The following is a 19,334-nucleotide window of genomic DNA, read 5'->3' as shown; positions in this document are numbered from 1 at the left end:
AATACATTCCCTGTTCCTAGAAATGCCATTCCATTGCATCCTGTCCCCCATATTCTCATTATCTAATATTTATCTCCCATTCTGTGCCCACTGAGCTCAGGTCTCACTGGGTTGTGATTGGAGTCGTCCCCCCTCAAAAAAAATAATCTCCCAGGTAATATGGTGGTATCATTTTGGACAGATAACAACTGATTCTCAAAGAGTTGAGTTTGCTCTTAGTCCCATAGCAAATTCATCTTCCCATAGTCCTTTCATAAGGATGTGAAACCAAGGCTGCAGTCAGTGGCTGTCTAGTTCCTAAGTCCCTGAAAATTGAATTTTTTAAAGACTGAATACTGTTCCTTGTTATGCATCGTCTCAACATTGAGGCAGGGAAATGCTATAGATGAGATCTTTCCTACACACCATGCAGAATGAAGTGCTGGCAGTATGAGTTGGTAGAATTCTAGACTTTACTAAGACAGCTGTGGGTGTCACTTTTTGTGAGTGGTGGTCCACCCTGGGTAGGAGGCTACACTGAACTTTCTGATGTGCAGAATGTAATCTTATTCCAGCATTATAAAAATCGGGGAAGTTCCACATAGGGGGAGAAGCTCCCATGGACAAGGACCTTTGCTCTGCCTCCCATGACCTTCTTTTAGTATATCCTCCTCAAACACTGTAGAATCCCAATTTTCTAGGGTCCTACATTGTGTGATGAGCTTACATGTGTCTATCATCCTTCAATTCTGATGGCAAAGGCGGTGGATTTATTTCTGAACTCCCCTTCCCCCCATTTGTGGAATTTCCCAACTGCTCTCTTGTTTTGTAGGACTGTTATGAGAAGAAGAACTGCAGAATTATTTGGACATTGAGAAATGATGTTATGATATGATTGTACAATGTCTGTCATGCTGTTTTTGATTCTGCAAGGATTTTAGTCTAAATCTTTTGTTTTTCTCCCAGAGAGATTCAATGTGTATTTGATGCCATCCCCTAATTTAGATGTGCATGGGGAATGTACCTTGCAGATAACGTTTGAAAATATCTGTCTTTGGGACATCCAGAATCCCAGAGTAAAGCTCGTCTCTTGGCCTTTAAGTGCCCTCCGGCGATATGGGCGGGACTCAACATGGTTTACATTCGAAGCTGGGAGGTGAGTGAATGCTTTGCAACAACTTGTTCCACAAGTTCTTCAGACTCGAGAATTCTGGGAACCTCCGCACCATACATTTATTTAAAGCACTATGGTGGCACTTTAAACAGCCATGACTTCCCCCAAAGAATTATGGGAACTACCCCATCCCTATTTAAATGGCCCCAGAGCTCAACTTGACTTTTAGCAATCTGAGGCTGTTTGAAACTCACTCAACCAAGACCTGTATGCCTCTGAATAACACCAAATTTGACTTGGGGTTCAGGCCTTGGGCAAAACTGGAGCCACCACCATAGATACATATACTGACTAGAGTTGAATGCCAGCAGCATACTAAACAATGGTTTAATTGGGGCATGGGGGTAACAACAGAAAACCGCCACACAGAAAACTGAGCAGCAACATCATTCCCTTGTATGCAACTCGCATGCCTTAGGTCCTTCGTATATATTTTAACTTGAATGAGTAGATTGTCGTTTTATTCACAACGAGAAGACTGATACTTTGGCTCAATGTGGAACCAATTGCATTTGATAACTTCTGCCCCAAGTATAGATGAAATTTCAGAATGTGTGATGATCATCTTCCAAATAAAAATTAAAAGTGAAAGAAGGGGAGCTATTCTGCTTTTGTATCCTCCTTTCCACTGAATGTTTTCGTAAGGCTTTTATTCTTATATAAATCTAAGAAAGAAAGAAAGAAAATAAATTCTGTCTGCCAAGCCACTGAAGCTGCTGTGAAGTTAGGTATCTAAACTTCCATATTAGTTGCATGCTTATGAATATGCACACATACTTACGATGCATATATTTGCTTCCTGACTTAACACATATTAACAGGGCTACCCCAAGACATTTTGTTGCCTGAGGCAAAGGACAAGATGCCCCGCTTCCATTGGATGTTCAGAAACCAAATGGGCTGACACTTGACTCTTCCTTCAGTCCTCATGACAGAGCAGTATCCTGCACCACGCTTGAGGGTAGCAGGCTAGCCTAGGAGTGCAGGAAGAAGTGTCTTATTGGGTGGGGTTGAACTAGCTTCTCGGTTGTTGTTTCTTACTGGGAGGGAGAGAGGAAGGTGGTGGGGAGGTTGGCGTGAGGCAAACACACTGGCACAGTCAGTCTGGCACCCCTGCCAGTGTGTTTGCACCACCATCTTGCCTCTAACACTCTGCTTCCCAGTAAGTAACAGCGATCCACCTGCCAGTAAACTAATGTAGCAGCCCCACTCCACCCAGCAAGGCTCTTCTGGATTCAGGGCAGGCCACATGGCACCCATAGTGCTGTTGGCTTGCTGCCATGCCCCGCATCTGCCACCTAAGGCAACCTCCTCCTTCTGCCAAACAGTAATGCCTGGCCCTCCATGTCAATCAGCTGCTGTTATCTCCTCATGCTGTTACATTCCTGTGCAGGCACTACTACAGATGCATGCTAATAAGTCAGTCCACTCACATGTGACCCTACTCTGTTCTCTTTCTGGCAGGATGTGTGACACAGGGGAAGGGCTATTCATCTTTCAGACGAGAGATGGGGAGGCAATCTATCAGAAGGTTCACTCAGCAGCTCTGACCATAGCAGAACAACACGACCACTTATTACAGAGTGTGAAAAACTCAATGGTATGCTTACTGGCCCTGCCTGTCATCCTCTAGCAGTCAGCGGTAATGACATAAAATCCATAGGCCACCTTCCTAAGCATGAGTTCAGATTGCGATTGTTAGATTGCAAACAGATTTGAGTGTGTGGTTGTCTTCCTCTCCTCCTTGTTAACTCATTCAACTTCTTCATTTCTTCATGCATGGGGTTATCGGACAAGTCTGTAACTATGGCTGCTTTTCAATTAACTAGCCTGATAAGAAATGGCTCTGCACCAGATTTGCAGATTGGTTTATGGATTTTGTTTCTTTCTAAGAAGTGAGCATGTTGTCTAAGTTGCTACAACTGATCTAAGTCTTGTAGACTGGCACGAGTAATGTATGGCATATCAAAATGGGGTAGGGTGGTGGCCTTCAGCCTTTGCATGAAATGTAAAATACCTGCTCCTCATACTTCTTGCTATAACTCTACTTCTAAGCCCCTGATGCATTCTTGAAATGCAAATTTAAAAGGGTATATGAGAATGACATCTTTTGTATCTTCACATGTATAGCCAATATTCCATGTCATCTATATGAATCTCGGACCCCTTTCAATACTTTAGCTGCCTAGAGTGGCTAGAGCAACCCAGTCAGATGGACGGGGTATAAGTAACAACAACAACAACAACAACATCATCCATATTTAGTACAGATGCTAGACTAAATAGTACTTTGGTATGACCCGGCAGCGTTTATGTTCTTATTTCTATTACCTATCAACTTCAGGGCTCTGACCATCTTAAATAAATCTTATGAAGAATCGTATGAGTTTTATTTGAGCAGTATTGCTTAAACTGGCATAATTTGCATAGGAACAAGCCTATGCTTACGAAGAAAGTTGATGCTCGCAAGCATCAGGCAAATGTCACAATAGATCAAGCATTCCCTCATGCATGACAGAGGAAAAGGAAAGCCTTTTCTAAGATGGTGCCTGTCACTCAAAAATGTTAATATTAAAATTATATTTCTAGAGAAAGCTGCTACCCAATTTTGATTCTCAAAGCCCTAAACAACTTATTTCCAAGGGATAGTCTGAACCCTTATATCCCAGCTTGATTGTTGAGATCACCTGCAGGAGCATCTTTGGTCCTTCCCATGTCAGCAAGACTCATGTTGGAAGGGACACCCCCAGGGTCATCTAGTCTGACCCTCTGCAAAGCAAGACACTGAGACTTAAGTGTCATCAGTGTAACCCACCCGGGAAGAATGGCAGATGAAGTTGATGGACTATATGGAACTGGCAGAAATGACTGGCAGAATCCGAGACCAGGGAGAAGAGTCGGTGGAAGAAGATTGGAAAAAAATTAAAGATTATTTACAGAAATACTGTAAAATTAATGAATGTTAGAAAAATGCTGGAATGAAGTTATATGGCTTTAGCAGAAATGTTATAAGGAATTAAGTACAAATAGATTTTTAATGTATTAAAGGGAAAAAATAAGGTTAGAATAAGTTAAGATAAATTACAGGACAGAAAACAGAGGAAGATAGAAAGGAATTGCTGAAACAGTTAATTGAAGTGGAAAACAAAAAGGGAGGTGTGAGGAGGTCGTGGAAACAAGTGAATGAAAGTTAAGATATTGAAATTATTGGATGTGTTCTAAATTGTGTTTGTTTTGTTTTGTTAATTCAATGTCTTGTGTTAGTGTTACCTAGTGTTTTTGTTTTTGTATTGTGTTGTATTGTTCTGTTGATTTTTTTTCCTTTTATAGTCTTTAAACTGTTAATAAATATTATTAAAAAAAAGTGTCATCAGTGTAGTCCTGTGGAATAATCTGTTCATAGAGATTCAGCAGGTGCCATCTGTGCTAACTTTTAAACACCTGCTGAAAACCTTTCTATTCTACCAGGTCTGTACAGGCAGTTAAGAATATTTCCTTCCATAATGGTTAACTGATGTCCGCTTTTAACATTTTTCATATATATATTTTATTGCATGGTTTTATGTTTTATTACTGTAAACCACTTTGATTTTTTTTAAATGACAGTGGTATATAAATATTTGTATATATAAATAAATAAATAAATAAATAAATAAATAAATAAATAAATAAATAAATAAAAAAAACAACTGGGATCACCTTTTATAGAATCATGGAGTTTGAAGGGACTCCATATCTAGTCCAACCCCCTGCAATGCAGGAATCTTGGCTCAAGCATCTGTGAGACACGACCTTCCAACCCATGATTGAAAAGCTCCAAGGAAGGAGAGTCTCACCTAGGAACTCTCTGCCCCTTGACATTCCTGCTAAAAGCATTTTTGCTTCGGCAAATCTACCCAGATACATCAAGTCAGCATGCATTTTAATATGTATTTTTTAATTTATAATGTATATTTGCAACTGCCAATTCTAATTATGTTTTGAAATGGTTTAGACCTACGTATTTTTAATTTCTGACTTCATTGATTATTTTAATGCATATTTTATATAAACTGCTTGGAGGTTTATATAAAATAAGCAGTATACAAATTACGTTGCATATATGAAAATCTTTTCTTTTGAGCTTCCCCCCTTCTAATTGTTTTTGTCTAGCTGTTCTCTTCTAGCAAGTTTCATGTTCTCTGAGAATAAAAATGATCACTGCCATTTTCACTGAATAGGAGTTAACAGTGAAATCAAAATCATGCTTTGAGAAATGGGGTGGGTGGTGTGTGTGTGTGTGTGTGTGTGTGTGTGTGTGTGTGGTTTTTTTGGTGCAATGTTTGACAGAGTTCTGCAATTCCAAAAATAGATTCCGAGTTGTTTCCATGACACTGGAATGCAGGATAACATCACAAGTTCTGCTGAAGCATTACTTGAGGGACCATATTTATTTAACATGCTGTGGGCGGAAGCCTCTATTGTATGTTCAGTGTTCGTTAGATTGGTGTGGGTGTTTAAAGATAACTAGTTGATTTCATATTAATTCCTCCCCCCCCCCCCCGCACTTTTAGTCTTTGTCTGAACTTTGAAGAAATTAGAAGTTAAATATGAGACTTAAATCAATATAGCCGAATATCATAACTGACCAAGAGTTAAATCGCAAAAGGGAAATGTAAAGATTCAAAACTGTCCTTTGTTATAGCTTCCATTCCCCTCCCAGTGGTACTAAATTACTAAAAATGACAAAGTGTCGCGTGGATCCCATCCTTTTGATGGGAGCATGAACTGTACTTGTAAAGAAGATACCTTTCTCCAGATACCCTTTTATTTAAGGGCAGATCTACACTATACATTTAAAGCACATTCAGCGCACATTTAAACCAGTTGCCCCTCCCCAAAAGAATCCTGGGAACTGTAGTTTGTTAAGGGTGCTGAGAATTGCAGAGTTGTGATGGGGAAGCTACAGATCCCCAGATTCTTTGGGGGGAGATATGTGGTTTAATTGCACATTGAAAGCACTTTAAATGCATGGTATGGAGCACATTAAGTCCTTAGGGCAGGTATTTTATAATTGCCATTCTCTCTCTCTCTCTCTATCTTAAATCACATAAAAAGCAATGGTAGCCATGTTTGTGCATAAGGTAAAGGGACCCCTGACCATTAGGTCCAGTTGTGGCCGACTCTGGGGTTGCGGCGCTCATCTCGCTTTACTGGCTGAGGGAGCTGGCATTCAGCTTCTGGGTCATGTGGCCAGCATGACTAAGCCACTTCTGGCGAACCAGAGCAGCACACGGAAATGCCGTTTACCTTCCTGCCGAAGTGGTACCTATTTATCTACTTGCACTTTGAGGTGCTTTCAAACTGCTAGGTGGGCAGGAGCAGGGACCGAGCAATGGGTGTTCACCCCGTCACGGGGATTCGAACTACTGGCTTTCTGATCGGCAAGTCCTAGGCTCTGTTGTTTAAGCCACAGCGCCACCCGCGTTTGTGCATAAGAGAGGTTAAAAAAAAGAGTCTTCAAATCCATAGTTGGGCAGCGCCTTTACTTGGGAATAACAGAAGTGTCACAAAATAGTGGCAAGTCATATTTTGCAAAATGCTCATTTTGCAGTATCACATCTCCAAGCTAAAGTTTCTACAAGCTTGAAATAGGTTTTAACGCAACATTTTCATGATTGAATTATATCGCCATGTGTTTATCTCAAGGTCCATTGCCTTTTCTTTCAGCTACAGATGAAAATGAGTGACCGGGCTGTTTCCCTCAGCACCATGGTCCCCTTGCCCCGCAGTGCCTATTGGCAGCACATCACACGGCAACACAGCACTGGGCAGCTCTTTGGCTTACAAGGTAGGAAGCTGATGGAATAATAGCTGAGGCCTTCTTTCATTAATAAGTACTGTATCTCGTGTATCGCCAAACGATGGTTTGGTATGCCAGGAATGGGCTTGCATTCTTCCTCCTTCCCTCACATGCTCTGATTCTCTTCCTGTCTTCCCATGTCAAACTATGGTTTGTGCTCACTCTCCAAACCAGGGTTTCCAGCTTCAGGTTGAAGGACAAGCACAAACTACAGCTTGCCAATTTGGTTGTAAGAACAAACTCTGGTTTGCTGTCAACCAGGAGGTTCAGGAGACAAGTGGAAAGGGCAAAAGGAAGAAATGAAGAAAAAGAGGGAGCAATGAGCCCAAGGTTTGCTAGTGTAGTGTCATGGCCATATGTGAGCCAACAGTGATCAGTTTATCAGAAGACATTTCCCCACTGAAAAGACAGATGGATGCCATCAGTCCTTGGGTGATATTTGCCTCATATCGTCTAGCCTTCACATCAATATTTTCTGGGCTATTGGCCAAATATTTGCCAGGATCGTTGTTAGAAGAACAGCCACTTCCCTCCTCTTCTATAGTTATTCTGGACATTTTGCAAAAGTGCTGCGAACTATACCTCATATCTCCTCACATATGATCACAGGAAATTTTATAATAAAGTTTTTAATTATGCTCCCCTGCTAAACATGGAAATGTGTGTGTGTGGAGGAGGGCATATATATGCATCTAATCGCTGGACAGCATGTTAAATATGTTTTCTTATGATCTCTGAGGGACATCTAGTGGCCAGGATAAGTACATTGACTAATGTTCAATATAGCATTTCATTGCCTGGATCTGGAAAGATGGGTGCTCATATCTTCAGCTGAAGTTCCTGTGACTGCTTCATGTTTCTAAATCCAAATCCCGAGAATCTAGGAAGGAAGGAGTCTTGAAAATGCCCATCTTTGCTCAGCCGTGTTTACCTGAAGGCTGATCCCAGTTTTTAAGCACTTAAAATGAATCAAAATATGCCCAATATGTGATAATTAAACCACAGGGATTTCTCCAACTCCTTTTATGTTTGAAGAAGAGTCTTTTATCTGGAATGTGGGCAAAATAATAAAGTTTTGTGTGAGGATCAGCTGTGCGGGCCGTTCTCCGCAATATGTTTGGAACAGCAAAAGAACATATGAAAATGTGGAAGAAAATTAAAAGATCAATGGAAATTGGACTCAATGTATTAGGGATCCCAAACCTAGTTTGAGAGTATTCAGACCAGAAGTTATTTGAGCCACATTCAGCTAAGTATGGACAGGGCTAGGTAGATTTCTAGGGTTAAAAACTGGGCAAAGCCAAGCCTAATCTGAAGTGGAAGGCAAGGTGTGAAATGGAATTATGTAAGATGGCAGCTGAGGCAGGAAGGAGAGGCTGGCCTGGTCAACAGGAATAAGGACACAGTAGGATTCATTGATGCTGAAAAGCATCAAAAATCCATTTTGCAAAAAGGACAGGGCTCTTCCTGAGTCCCAGTTGGCTGAGAGAAAGGTAGGCTGGGGTTTACCTTATGTTGGTTATTTTGTACTGCTTTTAAAGGTGTTTTATTATATACATATAATAAACTGTCCTGCTATCTGTGGGCCTCCAACTCCCATCATCCCTCATCACTGGCCTTGCTGTCTGGGGCTGATGGGAGTTGGAGTCCAATAACAACTGGAACGCCACATATTCCCCACCCATGTATTAGACATAACATGTATGATAGATGGACTGATATATTGATTTTCCCCCCTCCACCCCCTGATCTGATTTGGAGAAGATAGTCCACTGAAGATCCACCGGACAGAGACTTTCCCCACCTATCGGTCAGAGCATTGATAAAAGAAAGCCGAGGACATTTGAAATGTGTGCTCCTTGAGATAGACTGCTCCAGCAAAGAGGCTTTCATTGACAATTGGCCAACAATAATGATGCTGACAGAAGAAAGAAAGACTGGATTAAGACTGCGATGTTATTTTTTAAACTTCAACCAAAAGATATACATCTTAGAGATAATATTGGAAAGTTGCTATATTTCATAGTTACATCCAGAAGAAAAGAAGCTCTCCTTTGGTGTGTGATTATTATTATCTTTGGAATATAATTGATATCTGTTGATGATTTGTCCTATGCTATCAGTTGGTCAAGATTCATTTTGATGGTATCTTAGATAATGTAGTTTACATGTATAAACTACATGAAATATTTGTATATTTTTCTTTAACTTCAGTGTCCTGATTCATCACTGAGCATAGCAATTTTCAGAATGGTGACCAGTTTTTTGGAACTGGAATCTGTTGTCCCTGTCTATTAAAGTCTGATTAAGACTAATCTAAGTTATCAGCAGACATTTCTCTGGTCTTTTTATGTTTCATTTCATACTCCTGTGTTTTAAAACACCTTTTAGAAGTTTAGAAGTAAAACGCTCTTTGCCACATCGCTTGAAATATTGCATGCGAGTTTTCTGAGAGACACAGGTTCAGAACATCAACAGAAGCACCATATCTAAGGTGCTGCCAACAAGTAATAAGAGTCTGACTCTCAGTGTCTTATTAGGAAGAGCACTGCATCCCAATGGCATCACAAGAGGTAAGCACATACGTACATCCTTTGCCGAACGCAAATCGAGGGATTTCATTTCTTGTAAACGTTCAAGTTATGGAGCTGAGAAAAATAAACAATATTGCAATAGGCATTTTTAATAAAGCTGAACTTATATAATAGTAGCTTGTACACATGCAGCTAAACAATAAAGCGAGAAGCAGAACATGAAGTGAAATAGTATGCTCAAGCCTTAATATGAAGGTGGTGAAAGTGAAGTGGAAGATATTAAGGGGGGGGGGGACTAATGAAGAGAAATATGGATGCAGATTATCCTGTTAGCCCAGAATGAGACAACTGTTGAATGCAACAGAACATGAATTTACAAAACATAGAAAAGTGCCTTATTCAGAATCAGACCATTTGTACATCTAGCTCAGTATTGTCTACAGTGAGTGGCAGAGGTGCTCCAGAATTTCAGTCAAGGACAGTCACATTTTTGCCTGGAGATGCCAGGGATTGAACCAGGGACCTTCTGCATTCAAAGCAGCTGTTCCACTATTGAGCTTGTCCCGATAGTCATGGCTTGACTCATGTAGGGTTCTAACCTATGTAGGGCAGTATCTCTATGTTAGCATACCAAGGAGCCTTGGCCCAGCTTTAAATGAGGGTGAACTGCTACAGGATATGCGGGAAACTCCTTTACAAATACAGTGGTACCTCGGGTTACAGACGCTTCAGGTTACAGACTCCGCTAACCCAGAAATAGTACCTCAGGTTAAGAACTTTGCTTCAGGATGAGAACAGAAATTGTGCTCCGGTGGCACAGCGGCAGCGGGAGGCCCCATTAGCTAAAGTGCTGCTTCAGGTTAAGAACAGTTTCAGGTTAAGAACGGACCTCCGGAACGAATTAAGTACTTAACCCAAGGTACCACTGTAATAATCTAAGTCATCCCCATTCGTTTAAAATATGGTATAAATAGAAGAAACAAAACAAAACCCAACCCATTTATTTTACAAACAGGAGTGTGTCCAGTGGAGTTGGTTCACACAAATATTGAAAGAAGTAATAAAGTATCAAATAACAAAGCTGGTCAGGGACTCTGGGCCTTAGCTTTGCTACTGTATAGGTTTGGCCTTCCAGGAAACAGCTCTGAGCATGCTCAGAACAGATGTATGGGCTCCTGGATCTATCAGAAAAGTCGAGCTGCTAATGTGGGTGGATTGCCATCATGACAACAGGAGGGAGGAGGGAACTGCACATCTGAGACCAAGAGCCAGTAACTCCTTTAGCACACATATTTACTATCATATATTTTTTTGGCCTGTAGGCAGATGGGTGGAACCTCTTGACCATAGCAATACTTTTGGACAGAGACTGGCTGAGTGGTGCAGAGAACTGCCCGGTCAGAGAAATGGAGATTGACAGAAATGTCTTGCTGAGCCTCTCAAATGAATTTAGGATGTATGGGATAGAAAACAGTGCAGCTTTGAGATTTTCGGAGAAAAAAACACCGGGAGTAGGAGAAATGAAGAGTGGAAGCAATGCAACAAACTAAAATTCTAGAATTCAGCAATGGAAATTCATTGCTTGCCGTCATGTTTTCAAGGTATCCTCTCAGTTAACAATGTATATTTATAACTTGGACCCCTTTCAGTCATGGCAGGGAGTGACAACTAATTTTAGGGATGCACTGTTGGCAACTTGTCTCAACACTTCTGGCATTGTGTTTAAACCAGCTCCTAGAAGCTTGCCTCAGTCTGTTGATGAGACTGGTTGCAGTATGCATAGCACTCCCCCCCCCCCCGAGTCAGGCACACAGGTCGGTTCCTGGATGCAGTATTTTAGTATGTAATTTTTTGAAGTGTTCAGAGTCATTGTATCGCCACGCTATTTATTGGCAAAACCTATTTGGTGTCTTGCAACTTTCTGACTAGTTGCAGGACCTTAGCCAGATCTAGCAGAGTACACGCAGAATCCACGGAGGCAATTGGCGACTTGGCTGCAGACAGGATAGACGAAGCAGGAACCAGGCACTTGTAGTTAGGTGTTTATTATATACAGTGGACTATTTACAGGAACAGAACACGGATCTTTAACTAGCTCTCTCATACACGACTCACAACTCCTACACTGACACACAGAACTCTGAACCTCTGAACACTGAACTACTGAACTAACACATTCCAGTTAGCAGGCCATTAATTATCACTCTTTGAGAGAGCTTGACCAATCAGGGAGCTGTCTCCATGCCTCTGTTATCACCAGGCAGACATACTCCTTCAGATTGCCTTCTGGCTGTCTGCCAAACCTTAATTGACTCTGCGTGGGTAGCTGCACGTACACAGTTTCCCACAGTTGATGAGACTGGTTGTACTATGCATAGCACTTTCCCCTGACAGCTGAGTCAGGTACACAGGTAGGTTCCTGGATGCAATATTTTAGTATGTAATTTTTTGACGAGTTCAGAGTCATTTGCATGGCCTCATTGCTACGCATTGTATCGCCATGCTATTTGCCTACATATGACTTGAGGGCAAAGCATTCTGATCAGGAAGGATGCCCAAGTCTGTACCTGGTTTTCCATATGAGAATGGAGGCTACTTGCCACTCACTTCTCACTGCAACACCTGGCATTCCAGCAAAGGCCAGGCGACCACTCAAAGTGGCATATTGTCAGACCCAAGGGATGCTACCACAAGGAAATGTGCCAGAAGTGACTTGCGGGGTAGGGTGGTACCCCCCGCAGGTAGATTGCCATTGCTTACGAGGAAGGCAAGGTGGCAGGGAGGTCAGCATAGTACAAATGCCCTGGCAGAGCCAATCCAGTGCTTCTGCCAGTGTGTTTGCACCATGCCAGCTTTCTTGTCCCACCTGGTAAGCAACAGTAACTCAACAGCCAGGAAGCTTGTGCAACAAAGGAAGCAATGGAAAGATAAATGTCACTTAACAGCATTTGCAGAGGAGGATGTGGAGAAGTTGAATACAACAGGAGAAGAGGTTGTCCACAGCTGTTGAGTTGTGCAAAGTTAAACAGTTCAGAGCATCACAAAGTAATCATAAATGAAATGGGAGACCAAAGAGAACACCAATGCATTCTTCTGTAGTGAGCATGGAAATTAATGAAATGGTACCCAGATATGCAGAAGAGATTCCTGAAAACCTGAAAGCACAGCTAAGGATTCTAACTAATCCTTCATTAAATGTAGATCTGAAATGCCAGCACAAAAAATTGGGGGAACAGACCTCTCATAAGCCACCTGATGCGCTATAATTCTGCTAGTCTGATGACTGGGCAGTGGGTAAGAATAGTCTTTGGATTTGCAATTTTATCAGCTTTATCATCCTTGGGAGTCTTTCCGAATTGAAAGGCTATAGAAAAGTAAGATGTCCTAGTAAATACGGAGGCAAAGGTGCAGACAAAGAAGGTGCAGCTCATCTGCTTTGCTCTGGCCAAAGGATACATATGAAATAAAGGATAGTTAGATGGCATTGTGTTGCTTAGCGAGGAAATCAATACAACACTGTTGTTTAAGACCTTCTGCACCGCTCTGCTTAATTCAGCAGAGCTTAATTTATAAGGAACACAGATTAAAATGTTATTTATTTCTGGGCTGGGCTTCTCACATAAATAAATGGTTTAAATGGCAATTTGGGACTGAATTGGTTGCTATCTTGGAAATTTTGTCCTGCTCGCACTTTCCCTTGGGCTAACGACAGCATCCATTTGTGTTTCTGTTTATCATGGAGGTGGCAGTTCTGTAGAAGCCTCCATCAAGACTATATCCACCCAGTAATTGATTGCTGTTGTTTAGTCGTTTAGTCGTGTCCGACTCTTCGTGACCCCATGGACGCCAGGCACTCCTGTCTTCCACTAGTAATTGATACAGTGCAACTATATATACAATGGAGTAGTCCAGTTATAAGGAAGATGGGAAATTCCATAAACCTGGCCTTGAAAGGATAAGCCCGTTAGTCAGCTGCATCTGATATCTGCCTACATTCCACCAGAGTTGTGGCAGAGAGGGAGTGGGACCCAGAGAGGTCATGCTACTTTCGAATGTTTTGCATTCCTCTTATGATTTGGAATATCATTTATGACATTTCGTGTCAAAAGCTGTCACAAACTGTTAGACAAATGTGTACCTGTGGATACTGATGATCAGAATCAATTTGTCAGATGGGTTGTTGCTCTACCATTGTGAGCTGAATTAGCTAGAGAGGTCATTAGCTAACCAGAAGGAGAGGGATTGCGAGATCAGATCGCCTCTGGCTTTGGGTAAAAGGTTTCCAAAAAGCTACTTGGAGATGAATTCTAATAGGTTCCTTTATACTTTAGGGCTTGCATGTAATGATGAGATGGTGCACGTGTGACTGAATTTTGACATGCCTCGTTCACTGGAATACCAAAAGATTCTGAAATATTAAATTTAATCAATCAATCAATCAATCAATCAATCAATTAGATTTCTATACTGCCTTTCATCTGAGGATCACTGGGTGGTTTACAATATAAAAACACAAAAAATAAAATAACATAGTACTGAAGAAAAATAATAATAACCCCCTCCCCATAAGATTTGGGAAACATTGATTTAACGTTTTAAATTTTTGTTTTATTTGTTTTATTTTAAAATGGAAATACCAGTTGCTCAACAGAAGACCGCTAAGCGGTTTGCAATGGAATATATATGTATGTGATTGTAATAAATCTTTGCATGACTTAACTGTTTATTCAAGTTAACCATGCATTAACATTCAACATTTTGTTTTCATAAGTGCTGTGGACATATATATCTAGATATAAAGGCAAGAGTGTGCGTGATCAAGCACATAGCTTCCTGTGCACCAAAATCCCACTGAAATCAATGAGACTTAAGAGCTTAGAAAGCTGTGCTGGAATGCAACCAACAAGGCCTTTAAACACCCCAGGACTGCAATTTCAGCTTACTATTAATTAAATGACCTTGCACATAAACAGCATGCAGAGGAAATAAGGGTTGAGCATTGCTACCCTGTGGCTCTGCATAGTGAATCTGACATACTTTCTGTCTTTGCATTGCTGTTCATTTTAACAAGGACAGAGTAAACTACCTTGGTTCCAAGCAGGAATGAAATGCGCCCCTATATAGGAAAGTTTTTAATGTTTAATGCGTTATTATGCTTTTATATACATTGAAAGCTGCCCAGACTGGCTGGAGCAACCCAATCAGATGGGCAGTGTACAAAAAATAAATTTATTATAATTATTAGTTTCAGCCACTTCTAGACATCTCCTGCTCTAGCTGGGAGTCAAAGCCTGCAACCCTAGCCCAGTTTGAACTCAATGGGACTTACATCCGAGGAGACATGCATAAGCCATGCATAAGCAGGAGATTATCCCCATTCATTAGTGAAACATGCAGATAATTTTTATTATAGCATAATTATTCATCATTCTTAATTTAGCAATATTCAGTCTTGCTGCACCTGGGACAATGATATTGTGACCAGTGTGCTGTAGTGGTTGGAGTGTCAGACTGGAGCCTGGGAGACCAGGGTTCAAATCTCTGCTCAGCTATGAAACTCATTGGGTCACTGCCACTCAGCCTAACCTACCTCACAGGGCTATTGTGGGGATTAATTGAGGAGGAGAGGAATCATATGCATGGCCTTGAGCTCCTTCGAGAAAAAGGTGGGATAGAGATGCAATAAATCCTAAAATAAACAGTACCGGTCCTCTGCTGTGTGAATTGCCATGGTCGGAGGCAGTAAGGCTTCTGAATACCAGTTGCTGGTAACTACAGGAGGGGAGAGAGCTCTTGTGCTCGGGTCCTGCTTGTAGGTTTCTCACAGGCATCTGGTTGGCCACTATGACAACAGGATGCTGGCATAGATGGACCACTGGCTTCATCCATCAGGCTCTCCCTATGCTCTTCAGTAGACCAAAGATGACCTGGCTGGGTTTGCTGTCAGTTCTTGCTAACAACCAGTAGCCTGTCAGCATAATAGGGAACAAGTGATCCAGACCCTCCGAGTGCCCCTATTTTCCAGGGACAGCCATAGATTTTCAGAAGCCATCCCGGATTCTGATTTGATCCCAGAATGTCCCACTTATCCTTGGGACATCCCTGTTTTCACCCGAGAAATGTTGGAGGGTATGGAGATAAGTAACTATATAACCTTTGGAAGACATCTGAGGGCAGCTCTGTATAGGGAAGGTGTTTTTTTAAAAAATGTTTAATGCTTTATTATGTTTTTATATATGTTGGAAGGCACCCAGAGTGGCTGCAGCAACGCAGTTAGATGGGCAGGGTACAAATAATAAAATTATTATTATTATTATTATTATTATTATTATTAGTAGTAGTAGTAGTAGTAGTAGTATTAAGGACATTCGTATTTTCACCAAAGAAGTGTTGGCAGGTTTGGTGACTGGGAACCATTTCAAGAAAGGAACTTGGATGAGGAGGTGGATCTGTTGGATTGTTTAGGAAAAATAGACCTGATGAGCACTCTTTTAAAATGAAAAAAAATTCTCTCTAGTTTCTCCCCGTCCCCCCCACTGTCAAAATATGTTTTCAAAGGAGAAGACATATTTGCCTGAATGGTATGTCTACGTTTTAATAAATATTTCAAGGTCTTCAGTCTACTAGTCTTTTTAAATGGATTCTGAAGACAGATATGGCTCAGATGTGGTCGTTATGAAGTAGACACCTTGTTCATTCATGGTTCCCCTCCTATGCGTGAGTAAGTCATTGATGTTGGTGCTGTGCTGAAAATGTCTCCTATTTTTCACCGATTGGTTAATGAGAAAAGAAATCATCAAAGGAAAGAGACCGTTTCACTGAAATTCTCTCAGGTGGGGTGCTTTTGGCATGCTTGCCTTACATTTGAGTAGGGATGTCTTTCACAAGAGTCAGGTGGTTTTTGAGTATGTTATTCCAAAATACTAGCTGAATACTGATGATGTTGTGTGGCAAGATGCCAAAAAATCCAGAACACCCCTAGCACTATAAATTGCAAGTGTGGAAAAGCACCCAATATGGCTCATACACAACTGTATGAATAGTGTTTGCCACTTTTAAAATCATGTCAGACCTAAGATTTAAGCTGCATTTTTGTGCTCACCCATTTGGGAATAAGTCTTATTGAACTCAATGGCATAACTGCATGGTTATGGACACCCAGAAGCAGCTCAAAAGTTTCTTTCTATTTCTTCCACCCCATTTTTCAGGAATTATTTTCCCTTTTGCACCCATATCCATTTCCCTCTCGGGACAAATAGCAGCTGCATAGGGGAAGAGAGGGAATATATCCTTCCCCATGCCATGCCCTGCACAGAGGGAATATATCCTTCCCCATGCCACATTCCTGATTCCAGATTGACCCCCTCTCATATCTCATTTTTAAAAGTATGTAAATGTGACAAAATGTAGTCAGTAACATTCAGCTAAGCTTTACTAAACAGTAAAGGTAAAAGGTAAAGGTACCCCTGCCCGTACGGGCCAGTCTTGACAGACTCTGGGGTTGTGCGTCCATCTCACTCAAGAGGCCAGGGGCCAGCGCTGTCCGAAGACACTTCCGGGTCACGTGGCCAGCGTGACATCGCTGCTCTGGCGAGCCAGAGCTGCACACGGAAACACCGTTTACCTTCCCGCTGGTAAGCGGTCCCTATTTATCTACTTGCACCCGGAGGTGCTTTCGAACTGCTAGGTTGGCAGGCGCTGGGACCGAGCAGCGGGAGCGCACCCCGCCGCAGGGATTCGAACCGCCGACCTTTCGATCGGCAAGTCCTAGGCACTGAGGCTTTAACCCACAGCGCCACCTGCGAGACACACTGAAATTAGTGAACATGCCTAAGTTAAGTCCATTCATTTTAATGTGTGTACTCTGAGTACAGTCAAACCTCGATTGTCAAATGTAATCCATTCTGGAAGACGGTTCAACTACCGAAATGTTCAACAACCGAGGCGTGGCAGAATCTTGCACTCAAGCAGAAGCTGCATCGGACATTCGGGTTCCAAAAAATGTCTGAAAACTGGAGCATTTACTTCTGGGTTTTTGGCGTCCGGGAACCGAAACGTTTGAAAACGGAGCTGGTCGAGAGCCGAGGTTTGACTGTAAGCCTTAGCTGAATACAGCCTATTACCTAGTTAGGCCCTCAGACTTCATCAAACAGAATGACTTTATATCACAACAGATGACATCAAGATATCACTGAAAAATTGCACCACGAATTCAGCTGATGAAATAAATATCTATTTGCAAAGCAAGATAAGCACATCCAGCCCAATGGGACAATGATTACAAAACATGAAAAATGAATTTTACATTGTAGAATTTAGGATGTTTTTTGTTGTTGTTGTTGGTCTTAGACCTACTTCTTAACTTTCATTTTGGGAAAAGTTGTTGCTCCTCTGACCACTAGGCGTCACTCTTTTTCCATCTCAGAGGACAAGAGAAGAAACTGCCGACTGCTTTATTTACTTATCAGTGCCTACTCTGTGCTTTGATCCCTGGCTAAACTGGGGTTTATAGCTAATAAAGTCAAAACATCTTACACTTTTTCTTCTTTTATCTCACTTGTGGAACCGTCCCCAGTTTCTGCTGTATCAAGCCTCCATCCTTTATCTCCCCTGTTGCTCGTGGAGCAATAGAGCCAGCGTGAGGCACCTGGGCTATTCTAAATGGGATCTTGCCGGCGAAACCTTATAGACAAAACAATAAAAGTGTAAATGGGAAAGGGGGATGAGCTGTAATCGTCTCCTCTGCAAATATATGGGCCCTGGCAAACCTTTCCTGAGCTGCTGCTCCACATGCGGTATGAACAAGGACTTGCAGGGTTTAAGTAGAGAATCCTCACTTTCAAGGTTCTGCCTCTTCTTTGGTCCGGGGAGATGTGGGTTTGCTCTGAGGATTAAGCAGCAGCACACATTGCTTGAGGGAACGCCTCTGTCTTGCAGAGAGAGTCCCCAACATTTATCTTAGAAAGACCTCGGAAGTCTGAGACTATGGGAGAGAAAGTATTTCTTCACATGGTGTATAGTTCAGCTATGAAACGCTGTCCCTCAGGAGGCAGTGATGGCCTCCAATCTTCTAGATGGCTTTAAAAGAGGATTAGGCAAATTCATGGTTGGCCACTGTGAGAGCAAGATGCTGGACCCGGTGGGCCATCGCCTGATGCAGCAGGCTTTTCTTAGGGTCTTAAAATGGAGCAACTAGGAAGCAGCACAGTTTGATGGGGCTGAGCAGGTCCCCTTCATTCTGTTCCTTTGATGAGAAGGTTTGCATAGGGGGAGCTTGCCTGGTGGGGCAGAGCCACAGCAATAGCCTCTCTGCTGCATCTCTGGTGCTTACCAGCAAGAAGGTCAGGGCTGTCTGAGGACACTGAGGGAGCCAATCTGGCACAACCCCTAATTCACCAGTGGCACTGCCTGGTCCTTCCTGCTATTTCTCCTGGCAAAACAGCGGCAGTCATGCTTTGCTGCTGCTGCTGTTGTGCCTCAGCAGATGAGCTGCTTCTGGGTGTCCACAAACCCCCTCCCTGCATTCAAAGAGTGCATGGAGGAAGCTGCATTCTTGTTCTTTCTTACCTTTTACTCATGGTCATCTGTGCCATTCTTTACACATATGGGTCAATAAAAGTTCTGTGCTCCTCAGATGTCCACTGAAATGTGAATATTGGCACTGCGTGGCAAGGATATGACAAGGCCCCTCAGCTCCCCCCCCCCCCCAATTTTCATTCAACATATGGATGGGATCGTGTGCAGTCTCTGGATTTGCTCTGCTTTGCATCTCACCCTTCCTGAATCCTGGTACACCAAGCTACGT

General features: G+C 42.1%; 1 protein-coding gene and 1 long non-coding RNA gene across 3 annotated transcripts in view; both read left to right on the top strand.

Annotated features, from left to right (window-relative positions):
* The window catches only part of DOK5 (docking protein 5), a 54,937-nt gene extending 45,612 nt beyond the window's left edge, over positions 1-9,325 (top strand). The window contains exons 5-8 of one of the 2 annotated variants that reach the window (XM_083744688.1): positions 946-1,135; positions 2,618-2,753; positions 6,863-6,983; positions 8,760-9,325. In XM_083744688.1, the coding sequence (XP_083600814.1) occupies positions 946-1,135; positions 2,618-2,753; positions 6,863-6,983; positions 8,760-8,818 (506 nt within the window). In that variant the 3' untranslated portion in view covers positions 8,819-9,325. The remainder of the gene's footprint in view (positions 1-945; positions 1,136-2,617; positions 2,754-6,862; positions 6,984-8,759) is intronic. The other variant, XM_083744689.1, reaches the window with a different exon arrangement.
* The window catches only part of LOC310847238, a 410,873-nt gene that overhangs the window by 166,180 nt on the left and 225,359 nt on the right, over positions 1-19,334 (top strand). The gene's annotated exons all lie outside the window — the stretch shown is intronic.

Source organism: Podarcis gaigeae (assembly GCF_964106915.1).
Source record: "Podarcis gaigeae genome assembly, chromosome: 6".
NCBI classification, from domain to species: Eukaryota; Metazoa; Chordata; class Lepidosauria; order Squamata; family Lacertidae; genus Podarcis; species Podarcis gaigeae.
The sequence above is the reverse complement of the archived record's forward strand: the minus strand, read 5'-3'. Positions and strand labels throughout refer to the sequence as shown.